Below are 12,182 nucleotides of genomic sequence, written 5' to 3'. Positions count from 1 at the left end.
GGGAATTTCCTGGCAGTTCAGTGGTTAGGACTCTGGGCTTTCACTGCCAAGGGCACAGTTTGATCCCTGGTTGAGGAACTAAGATCCTGCAAGCCATGGAGTGCAGCCAAAAAATAAAAAAAATAAAAAGTACTGTTCAATGCATTTTGGACAACTGTACACACCTGTGTAATAAGCACCACCATCGCCACCCTGAAAAGTTCCCATGCGCCCTTTTCCAGTCAGCCCTCCTCAGGCTCACCCTGCGCTCCAGGTGACCACTGGTATACTTCCTCTCTCCACAGGTTAATTTGCTTTTCATCAATTTCACATATTCTCGTGTGTCTGGCTTCTTTTGCTCAACATAATGCTTTCTGAGATTCACCCATGTTGCTGTATCAGTAGATTGTTCTTCTTTGTCAGGAGTCGTATTCCACCAAATGAAAATACTAACATTTGTTTATTCATTCAGCTGATGGACATTTGTGTTGTTTCCACTTTGAGGCTATTTTTCATAAAGCTGCTATGGAAGTATTTGTGTAAGACTTGGAGTGGACATACGTTTTCACTTATCTCGAGTAAATAACTAGGAGTGGAATTTCTGGGTCATAGGGTAAACATACGTTCAACCTTACAAGAAACTGCCAAATTGTTCTTCACCAAGGCTGTACTTTTCACATCCCACCAGCGGTGTGTGAGAGCTCTTAGCTGCTCCCCACCCTCACTCCACCTTTTAGTTTCAGTCATTCTAGCGGGTGTCTAGCGCTATCGCTGTGGTTTTAATTTGCATTTCCTGACAACTAATGATACCTAATGAGTATCTTTCAAGTGCTTATTATACCCTATTTACCTTTATAAGAGAAAGTGGAACAATAGTGTAACAGACTGCTCTGCAGATACCTGAACAGGATGTAGCGGCAGGAAAATCATCGGGCTGTCTTGGCCTTATGGTTGGTGTCTCTAGTCTGGCAGAGAAGGACTTTTTTAAAAACTTCTTTTTGGCCATGCCATGCAGCTTGTGTGATCTTAGTTCCCCAATCAGGAATTGAACCTAGACCCTTGGCAGTAAAAGTGTGGAGTCCTGACCCCAGGACTGCCAAGCAATTCCTGGGAAGGACTTCTTTTGCTAACAATTTTAGGCTGGACGCATATTCGTTTCAGGTGGGAAATATTCAGCAACTGACTTGTTTCTGGGTCAGTTCTCAAACCTGGGTCTGAGATCTTTGGGGCTTCCCCAGTGGCTCAATGGTAAAGGATCTGCCCACAAAGTAGAAGAGCTGGGTTCCATCCCTGGGTCGGGAAGATCCCCTGGAGGAGGGAAAGTCAAGCCAGAATCCAAGGACAGAGGAGCCTGGTGGGCTACAGTTCATGGGTCCACGGGGTTGCAGAGCTGGATACGACGGAGTGACTAACAAACACACTGAGACCTTTGACTTCACTGCCTTCCTTTTTCCTAATCCCAACAAACCAATGATCTTCATCCTTAATTTTTATCATCTACTTTCTCCACTCACCCCTCATAATTCTCAGAGTGGCGCTGAAGGAAGATGTGGGAGCATCTGGGCCCAGCACAGGGCAGCTGCACACACTCATCACTGACCGTTTCTCTAACTCTTGAGGGACATCCCAACTGTAATTCCACTCCTTCCCCTCTCCTTAAGCTCTTCATTTTGACCCAAAGTATATTCTCTATATAGTCATGTATTAAATTTACCCTTTAAAGATACTTTTTGTATTTAGAGATACTTTTAACTTATGGTACTTTGGGGCAATGTTTCATTGTTATTATTTTCTGTTCACAATAGTGACAATATTTAATGGAAAAAAATCTGGGACTCCATTGGTGGTCCAGTGATTGAGAATCTCCCCGCCAATGCACAGGACACAGGTTCGATCCCTGGTATGGAAAGATCCCACACGCTGCAGGGCAGCTAAGCCCGTGCGCCACAACTACTAAGTCCACACTCTAAAGGCCATGAGCCACAAGAAGAGGGGCCACTGCAATGAGAAGCCTGCACACTGCAGCTGGGGAGTAGCCCCTGCTGACTGCAACAAAGATCCAGCACAGCCAAAATAAATAAAGGATTTAACAGATGCTTTTAAAAAAATCTGTCATTCTACCTCTCATAAAATATCTTAATTTTCAATATTTCTTTCCAGGTTTTCTTTTTTGTAGACAGCTTTGAAATGAAAATCTAACAGGGAATTCTCTGGTGGTCCAGTGGTTAAGACACGGCATGTCCCATGCAAAGGGCATGGGTTTGATCCCTGATTGGGGAACTAAGATCCCACATGCTGCATGGTGCAGTCTAGAAAATATTAAAAAAAAAAAAGAAGAAAAATAAATTAAAATCAAACAGTTATTTGTTACTATTTGATCCAAAACATTATAGCTATTTATTGTGATGCCGTGCAGGTATTTCCCCAGAATGCTGCAGAGAAGCAGCACATCAGCCCGATTCCGGTACTTACCAAGCAGGGCTGGCACCAGAATTGTCATGCCAGAGCCGCAGGCTGTGTAACTCCCCCAGAGAGGATGGAGTGCCCAGGAGGAAAACATCCAGTCCCCCGCGTTCAAAGACTGCCTTCTGGGAGTCACAAAGGTGGTGGGGCTGGCTCCGCCCCTCTGATCCATAAAGGGTGATGACTACCTAAACCAGGACAAAGAAAAGATATGGCAAGTTATAACCTGAGTCTCTGGATTTATCTCTAAGGGGAAAGATGAAGACAGAGAAAACTGTGCTTAGATGAAGTCCTGGGGCCTTAGACAAGCAGAGAGGGCTCTTCAAATGTACAATTTTTAAGTTTTTTTGCTGTACCCCATGGCATACGGGATCTTAGTTCCCCGACCAGGGATCGAACCCATGTCCCCTCAGTGGAAGCATGGAGTCTCAACCATTGGGTCGTCAGAGAAGGCCTAGACGGAGAGTTGAGAACCAGCACGACCGCCCTCCGGGACCTGTGTGAAGGATGACTGGGTGCCAGGATGTCAGCAAGGGTATCGGAGTGCAGCTCGCATGGCAGAGGGCGCCGAGCAGTGAGGGAGGAACCGTCACTGCACTCACGCTGGCTGTCGTCGCGGCCCTTCTTCGATAGCCCGTGGAGACCGCGATAAGGTAGTGGAATTGAGAGCTGGGGTCATTATCAGCCAGGATGGTGACCTTCACCTGCAGGGAAAAGCAGAACCAAGGAAACCAGCAGGTCTTCACTCCTTACAGCCCAGCGAGAAGCAGGAGGATACACTGCGGTGGCCTTGGAGACTCCGAGGAAAGCAAGGATGAGATGGAGAAGATAAGACAGATAAGAAGACCTAAGTTAGGTGATAAAAGTGGGGGCTATGGGCTGAAAGTCCAGGGTTTATGTCACGAGAATGAAACAGCCACAAAATCAATTGATCGGGTCTTGGGCCTCTAAATCTCTCCACTTTCCACCCACCCAGAAAGGGTTATCAGCTAAGATACAAGACACCTAGCTAAATGTGAATTCCAGATAAATGATGAATAACTTGGGGTCATATTTATGCTAAATATGCATTCACTATTTGAAATTCAAATTTAGCTGCGTACCTCGTATTTTTATTTACTAAAATCGGTAATTCCACACCCACAGCATATTTGCATATTCTAGAATTTCCACATGTAGGATAGCAAGGATGAGAAAGATACAGAACAGAAATTAGAAGGAAGCTGTCAAAGGAATTTTTTGTTTAAAAAAAAGATTCCGTACAGGTTCCTTACATATTGCAGTTACATTAAATTATAACTTTTTTGACTTATCCATAACTTTCATATCCAATGTATTAAGTGAGATAAATGTGTATTTGATTATAGTTAAGTTCTCTGTGTGTTTTCTTTTGGCTTATTCCTGACCTAAATGAATCATATGAGGATTCAACCTTGGCTAAAAGAAAAAAAAAAAAATGGAGCAGAAGAGATAAGTCCCTGGGTCTTGAGACAGTAGATATGAAGAGAAATATTAAGAGAAGTCCCACTGGAATTTTTACTACCTGCTACCTGCCTCTTTTCAATAAAGGTATCTCTTTCTTCCTTCATCGTGTTCAACATACTCAAGACACTGCGGCAAAGCTTTCAGAATCAAAGTCTCATCACCTTCTGTGCGTCGGCCTGGTCCTTTCTCCAAGCCCACACGAATATGAGCATGTAGATTCCGACAAGGCTGGCCAGCAGGGATACCCCGACTGGGTTGCTGGTCACTCGAAGGAACAGCTCAGCCACGTCTTCCACATTCACCATCCGAGGCACAAGGAAGAAATCGCTGCCGAAGTAGGTCAGGTGGTTACAGAGACACTGTGTCCTTACCAGGGTGCTCTGCAGCCCGACCTGGAATGACAGTCAAGACGGTGACTCTGAGTGACTGGCATGCTAAGGAAGGGACACACGTAAGACATAAACACAGACACACAGATCTGGAAAAGAAGGTCTGGTGGCTCAGGCTCCGCTGGTGTTAATGTGATCTGGGACAACTGATGGGCACAGCAGCTTGGCAGCATTTAGTAAAACGGAAGAAGTACAAACTCCTTGGATCCTGAGATTCCAGTTTTGAATGTATAACCTGAGGACTCTGCACACGTGCACAAGGAAACATGAAAAAGGAGGTCTCTGTCAGCACTGGTTACAACTGGGAGAAGTCAGAACCACCTCTGTGTCTGCTAACAACAGAACAAACAAGTAAATAAGGAAGTAGGGGCCAACGAATGGACTACTATACAGCAGATAAAATGAATGGACTGAACCCGGATATATCAACCTGGATACATCAGTGCTGAGTGAACAAAGCCAGTTTAAAAGGATATAACAGTGTGACACCATTTACACAAAGACCTAGAGCGTGCAAACCATCACTCATGAATCCACCTTTACCAATCTTCCTCACTAGGCACTGTCCTACCCATCGCTAGTTACTATACTTGGGCTTGGTATGTAGATTATGCTCAATACATACTTGCTGAAAGAATGAATTTTTCATTGTTCAGTTGCTAAGTCACGTCCAACTCTTTGTGACCCCATGGACTGCAGCACACTATGCTTCCCTGTCCTTCACTATCTCCCAGAGTTTGCTCAAATTCGTGTCCATTCAGTCAGTGATGCTGTCTAACCATCTTATCCTTTGCTACTCTCTTCTCCTTTCGCCTTTAATCTTTTCCAGCATCAGAGTCTTTTCCAATGAACTGGCTCTTCTCATTATGTAGCCAAAGTACTGAAGTTTCAGCTTCAGTATCAATTCTTCCAGTGAATATTCAGAGTTGACTTCCTTTAGGATTGACTGGTTTGATCTCCTTGACAGACTCTCAAGAGTCTTCTCCAGCACCACAATTCTAAATCCATAGTTCTTTGGTGCTCAGCCTTTCATTATGGTCCAGCTCTCAAATCCGTACATGACTACTGGAAAAACCACAGCTTTGACTACACGGACCTTTGCCGGCAAAGTGATGTCTCTGCTTTTTAATATGCTGTCTAGGTTTGTCATAGCTTTCCTTCTAAGAAGCAAGCGTCTTTTAATTTCAAGGCTGTGGTCACTGTCCACAGTGATTTTAGAGCCCAAGAAAATAAAATCTGTCACTGCATATACCAAATTCCAGACAGTGGTTACCCTTTGATATGAGGGAAAAAATTAGTTATTTTCCAAGGAGTCAGTTCTTTGCACCAGGTGGCCAACGTATTGGAGCTTCAGCTTTAGCATCAGTCCTTCTAATGAATATTCAAGACTGGTTTCCTTTAGGATGGACTGGTTGGATCTCCTTGCAGTCCAAGGGACTCTCAAGAGTCTTCTCCAACACCACAGTTCAAAAGCATCAATTCTTTGGCACTCAGTGTTCTTTATAGCCCAACTCTCACATCCACACATGACTCCTGGAAAAACCATAGCTTTGACTAGATGGACCTTTGTTGGCAAAGTAATGTCTCTGCTTTTTAATATGCTGTCTAGGTTGGTCATAGCTTTTCTTCCAAGAAGCAACCATCTTTTAATTTCATGGCTGCAATCAGCATCTGCAGTGATTTTGGAGCCCCCAAAATAAAATCTCTGTTTCCATCGTTTCCCCATCTATTTGCCATGAAGTGATGGGACTGGATGCCATGATCTTAGTTCTTTGAAAAGTCGACTTTTAAGCAACTTTTTCACTTTCCGCTTTCACCTTCATCAAGAGGCTGTTTAGTTCTTCTTTGCTTTCTGCCATAAGGGTGGTGTCATCTGCGTATCTGAGGTTACTGATATTTCTCCTGGCAATCCTGATTCCAGCTTGTACTTCATATAGCCTGGCATTTCGCATGATGAGGGCATATCAGCTATTAAACTATAACTGATACTACACTTGATCTTAGCCAAAAGACAGTGAAGTGACAAAAGCTCTTTTTTGCAAAACGAAGTCAGCCTCATTTACTCACCGCATATTTAGTACTTGCAGAATTGATCAACTTCCATGTACCTTGCCTTATTTTGTGTACCTTGTCAGATTTACCATGGACTAATGTTTGGGCAAGAACTGACAAGTCTAAAGCACAAATCTAAAGACTTCCCTGGTAGTAGAGTGGGTAAGAATCTGCCCGCCAATGCAGGGGACACGGGTTCAATCCCTGGTCCAGGAAGATCTCACATGCTACAGAGCAGCTAAGCCCTTATGCCACAAATACTGAGCCTACGTGCTCAACTCCTGAAGCCCATGCAGCTAGAGCCTGTAATTCCCGACAGGAGAAGCCACCACAATGAGAAGTCTGTACACTGCAGTGAAGAGCGGCCCTCTCTCCCTGCAACTAGAGAAAGCCCGTGTGCAGCAATGAAGACCCAGTGACATAAGGAAAAAAGAAGAAAAAGTCTAAAGCACAAGCTTGCTCAGAAGGGACATGCTCTCCCAGCCCACCACACACACCTGCCCCTTTTATCTAGGCTGATTTATCTCCCTTCCGATGCTTTTTCTTTCTGGGCCATCCCAAACGAGGCGACAGGGGCCCTGAGTTTATTGCCAGCTGAAATGGAAGAGAGGCAGGACTGGGCAGCTTCTACCTAAGCAGACATTTCTCCAAAGACATTCCGATGACCAGGAGACACATGAGAAGACGCTCAACATCACTGATTGTTGCTGTTTAGTCTCTAAATTGTGTCCGACTCTTTTGTGACCCTATAGACTGTAGCCTGCCAGGCTTCTCTGTACATGGGACTTGCCAGGCAATACTGGAGTGGGTTGCCACTTCTTTCTCCAGGGGATCTTCCCGACCCAGGGATCTGAGCCTGTGTCTCCTGCACTGGCAGGCGGATTCTTTACCATCTGAGCCACCAGGAAAGCCCCACTAATTATTAGAGAAATGCAAATCAAAGCTGCAATAAGGTGTCACCTCACCGGTGAGAATGGCCATCATCAAAACATATACAAACAATAAACGCTGGTGAGGATGTGGAGGAAGAGGAACCCTCATACACTTCTGGTGGGAATGTAAGCTGATACAGCCACTGTGAAGAGCAGTACAGAGGTTCCTTAAAAAACTAAGACTAGAACTACCATATGACCCAGCAATCTCACTCCTGGACATATACCCCGAGAAAACCATATTTCAAAAGGACACACGTACACCAGTGTTTATTGCAGCACTGTTTACAATAGCCAGGGCATGGAAACAACCTAATGTCCAAAGACAGATGAATGGAAAAGACGACACGCTACATATATACCATGGATATTACTCAGCCATGAAGAGGAACAAAACTGGTTCATTTGTAGAGATGTGGATGGACCTAGAGTCTATCATACAGAGTGAAGTTAATCAGAAAGAAAAAAACAAATATCACATATTAACACATGTATGTGGAATCTAGAAAAATGGGACTGATTAATTTATTTCCAGGGCAGGACTAGAGATGCGGATGCAGAGAATGGACGTGTGGGCACAGGGGGCGAAGGGGGCAAATTGGGAGATTAGGACTGACATACATATGCCTCCAGGGAAGATACCGGAAGAGGGCATGGCAACCCACTCCAGTATTCTTGCCTAAGGAGACTGGCAGGCTATAGTCCACTGGGTCGCAAAGAGCTGGGCATGACTGAAGCAACTTAATACATGCACACTCCCATGTGTGAAACAGATAGCTAGCGGGAACCTGCTGTGAAGCACAGAAGCTCAGGCTTAGTGCTCTGTGATGAACTGGAGAGCGGGGAGGGAGGGGATATGTGTATATGGTTGATTTGCTTTGTTGTACAGCAGAAACCAACACATACTGTAAAGCAATCATATTTCACTGAAGACAATATGAAAAAAAAGAGGTGGGCGGCTTCTGACCTGGCATCCACTGCTCTTCCACATGCTGTTGAGGCTGTCCCAGAAATAGCACTGAGTGACGGCAGTGACCACCGAGAGCAGGGTGGGCGTCTGCCGAGCGCCCTCCTTGCTTTTATCCAACACGGCTGTGATGTAGTAGGTGCCAACCCCATACCGCAGTTTCTCTGGCCTCAGCACCCATGTGTATTCCTCATCTGAGGACAAACAAGAGTGCTTAGCTGCCTTTCAAAGAGGAGAAAGATTCCATCAGAACCTTTCTTCAGAAGGGTCTATTATTGTTATTATTTTACAAATGGGGAAATGAGAAGCCTCATGTCACAAATGGTTTTAAAGAAAATGACCGGTGATATAACCTGAGGTTCAGGATGACTCCTGTTCCATTAAAAAAAAAAATCATGTGTTTTTGAAGATTTCGGTCTAAGGAATTAGAATGTATTATGAGTTTTAGAAAAATGAAATAATCACACATCAAAATGATAACAAGAGAACCTTGGTAACAAGAGAAACCCAAGGGTGATACAGGGGCAGGCAAAGAGCAGTTCCAGTTCCTGGTCTGCACACTGGAGGCTGGGTTTCGGGCCCAGCTTTGTCACCAGCTGGCCGCTAAGGGCCAAGGCAGTCACCCAGTCGCCCTAGTTTTCTCATCTTTCAAACACGAAATCTGAACCGAAGGATCTCCAGGATCCCTTCCAGTTTCTGAGGACATGATATTATTACCAAGATCAGCAAGGAGGACAGAGTACATGTTCGGAATCAGAAAGAGCCTGCCGGTGATGCAGACACAATTTGTAGCTGGCCAGCCAGCAGTGAGAGGCACTGGCTCAGCAGCCCTGTTTAACAGGAAGAGTCACTTGAAAAGTGACGACAAGAGCGCTGGTAAAACTGGCGAAATCCAGGTAAGATCAATGCACTGGGTCAGCGTCACTTCCCGGTGGTGACACTGAGCCGTGGCTCTGCAGGATGTAATCATCAGGGGAAAGTGGGCAGCAGGCGCGTAAGATCTCTGGGTTTTATTTTTTATAACTGCATGTGAATGATCTCAGTCGCATTTTGTTATCTCAAAATAAAAAGTTAAAACAACAACAACATGCGTTCTAAAGCTCCTGGCATCCGGCTGGGGCTTACCTTTCTGCGACACCCTCTCCTTCGGCAGGCGGAAGTGGGTGTGGTTGGGCTGGTGCTGGAAGCCCAGGTAGAGTGTCAGTGACAGGGGGCCTTCAGGCTCTACGCACACTATCAGGGACTTCTCCAGGGAGGTGACGTTCACGGTGATAGTAAAGTGGTCTGTGCTCATGTTGAGGCTGGTAGGGTGGGTTTCCATGCTCGCATTTCTCCAGAGCATGATCTAGAATAAGAGACAGTTCATTAATCTCTCCAAGTTTAAGAGGGTTAGTCCATGGCTGCTTTTCAGACTCCTTCTTCGTGATAATGGAATAGAACCTGCTAGGTCTTCCTCTGTGAATGCTGGCAGGTAACACGGTGCCAGGGATATACAAGAAAGTATATAGTCTTAGACCTAAAACACTTTCTCCCAAGTGTGAGGGAGGTCTCTCTGTAGAAGTTCCTAAGTGATGATGTGAATAACAAAACAACGGCATGCCCATAAATCTAAAATGATTTCCTTCAGTTGCTGCAAATTCCCATCCTATTCTCCAGGAATTCCAATTTCCTTCTTTTTTATTCCTTAATAATCAAGTCATACCTCAATATCCTCCATTAAGTCATGGACTTGGAGCAATTTATGATTAGAGCTTAGTAACACACTCCCGACGCTTCCAACAATCTTCTTCTTGTCAAAATCTCTGAAGGGATTGAAAGCCAGTCCTGTTACCTAGAGACAAGAACATTTCAGTTTCCTCAACTGCCCACAAATTTATAAATAACACTCTTGTAGGTAATAAGGGATCGGATATCAAAGTAAATGTCGGGATTTCCCCTTGCTAGCATTGGAAATGAAATATTTCTCATTATAACATTCTACAAGGAAGAAGCAGCTAATTAAAGATGAGTCATTTGGTTGAGACCCTTGGAATTATTACTATTTTTGTTTCACCTCGGTACTTGGAGGATTCATTTTACTAGGAAGTAAGAATTCTGTTCTCCAGAATAAGGCTACCATCTTACTTTCGTTTGTTAGGTGATTGCTGAAAGAAATTAAATATGCTGACATGACTAGGTTGGTACATCGAGTCGGTGATTATTTAGAGATTTTCAGTTTTGTATAAAAACTGAAGAGTTCAGATCAGTTCAAATCATAACCCAAAAGCTTAGTGAAACCTAGAAGTCTGTTTAACGCTCCCAACCTCTAGCAGGGGTCATGTTTAAGAGCCCTCCATTCCTGTCAGCGTGAAACAGAAATTAGCACACATGACTTTCTCTCATTCTGTCTGCTCAGCCTACACTTTCACCCAAATGCCTACAGCCATCACATCCCATGTTCGTTCTGATCAGAATCAATTTCATACTCACTTGGACATCAACTCCTGGGTGTTTTTTCAAGAGCTCCTCCAGGGCGGACGCTGATGGAAAGCCTAACCTCACAGGGGCTGGGTCACCGAGGGTGTAAGAGCTCAGAGGCAATGTTGATATGTTTTGCCTAAAGAAAAAGAAGTTGAATGGAAATCAATTGCTCTCTGTTCCCTAAAAGTCCAAAGCCTAAAACGAAACTCCCTCTGTCCCTCCCTCCTGTTACCTGCTCAGCATCAGGGCAGCAGTGGAAGAGGTCAGAGTCACCTCAGGCTCAGCACACCGATTCTGCTGCAGAAACGTCTCCTGGATCCTCCCAAGGCTCAGCAAGGACATTTTCAGCATATTTTCTACCTGCGTTTGGAGAGGAACATCAATACCAGGTGACTCATGTAACCTCGGTGTACTGTGTTAGTGAGACGACGGTTTGAGAGGGAGGAAAAGGGGACAAGGACCTTGACAGCGATGAAATGAAAGGTGACAGTCACTGGAAGGACCCACGGAGGGCACTTGCCATCTAGCCAAGGACGCATTATCCTTTGCATCAACTAAGAGGGCCACCCAGGGAACTATTTCTTTGACCCATGACATGAGATGCCTGAGACCTGCTTATGATGAATGTTTTCTAAAAACAGGTGTTTTTGGCAATGAAATTACGCATATAAATCACCCATTTAGATTATATAATTCAGTGTTTTTTATATTCTCAGGGCTGTGCTACTATAACTACGATCTAATTGTAGAACGTTTTCATCTTCACTAAAATAAACCCAGAACCCAGTGGCAGCCACTGTCCATTCTCCTATCCCCAGCCCCCACGCCCACTAGTAGTTACCTTTGTTGTTCAGTCGCCAAGTCATGTCCGATTCTCTGCGACCCCATGGACTACAGCACGCCAGGCTTCCCTGTCCTTCACTATCTCCCAGAGTTTGCTCAAACTCATGCCCACTGAGTCAGTGATGCCAGTGAACGATCTCATCCTCTGTCGTCCCTTTTCCCTCCTACCCTCAAGTAGTTACCTTAGCAGGAGGTAACTGCTAAACTACGTTCTGTGTCAACAGACTTGCCTCTTCGGGACCTTTCTCATACATGGAACCACGATCTTCTATGTTCGGCTGCTTCTACTTGGCATAGTGTTTTCAAGGCCCATCCGTGTTGTAGCTTGTACATTTTTGTTGCTGTTGTTGCTAGGTAATATTCTATCAGTAAGGACATGCCACACTTTACTTATCCATTCATCAGACCATGGGCACTGCGCTGTTTCTGTTTTTTTTTTGGCTACCTGGCTATTTGAACAATGCTATGAACACGAGTGTACAAGTTTCTGTGCGGACCTATGAGGGTACATACCAAGGAGTGAAGCTACTAAGCCTCGTGGTAATTCTCTTTTTAACATTTTGAGGAACTGTCAAACCGTTTTCCGAGGTGGCTGCATCATTGTACAATCCA

The 12,182-nt window shown here is 44.7% G+C and overlaps 1 protein-coding gene across 1 annotated transcript in view; it reads right to left on the bottom strand.

Moving 5' to 3' along the window:
* PKD1L3 (polycystin 1 like 3, transient receptor potential channel interacting) overlaps nucleotides 1-12,182 on the bottom strand; it is an 80,764-nt gene that overhangs the window by 45,367 nt on the left and 23,215 nt on the right. The window contains exons 8-15 of the mRNA XM_060397841.1: nucleotides 10,960-11,087; nucleotides 10,737-10,863; nucleotides 9,970-10,098; nucleotides 9,393-9,612; nucleotides 8,268-8,461; nucleotides 4,089-4,319; nucleotides 3,045-3,146; nucleotides 2,452-2,630 (exon numbers count right to left, since the gene is read on the bottom strand). Of these exons, the coding sequence (XP_060253824.1) occupies nucleotides 2,452-2,630; nucleotides 3,045-3,146; nucleotides 4,089-4,319; nucleotides 8,268-8,461; nucleotides 9,393-9,612; nucleotides 9,970-10,098; nucleotides 10,737-10,863; nucleotides 10,960-11,087 (1,310 nt within the window). The remainder of the gene's footprint in view (nucleotides 1-2,451; nucleotides 2,631-3,044; nucleotides 3,147-4,088; nucleotides 4,320-8,267; nucleotides 8,462-9,392; nucleotides 9,613-9,969; nucleotides 10,099-10,736; nucleotides 10,864-10,959; nucleotides 11,088-12,182) is intronic.

This window comes from Ovis aries, chromosome 14 (genome assembly GCF_016772045.2).
Source record: "Ovis aries strain OAR_USU_Benz2616 breed Rambouillet chromosome 14, ARS-UI_Ramb_v3.0, whole genome shotgun sequence".
NCBI lineage: Eukaryota > Metazoa > Chordata > Mammalia > Artiodactyla > Bovidae > Ovis > Ovis aries.
Note: the sequence above shows the minus strand (reverse complement) of the source record. Positions and strands in the feature narration are given on the sequence as shown.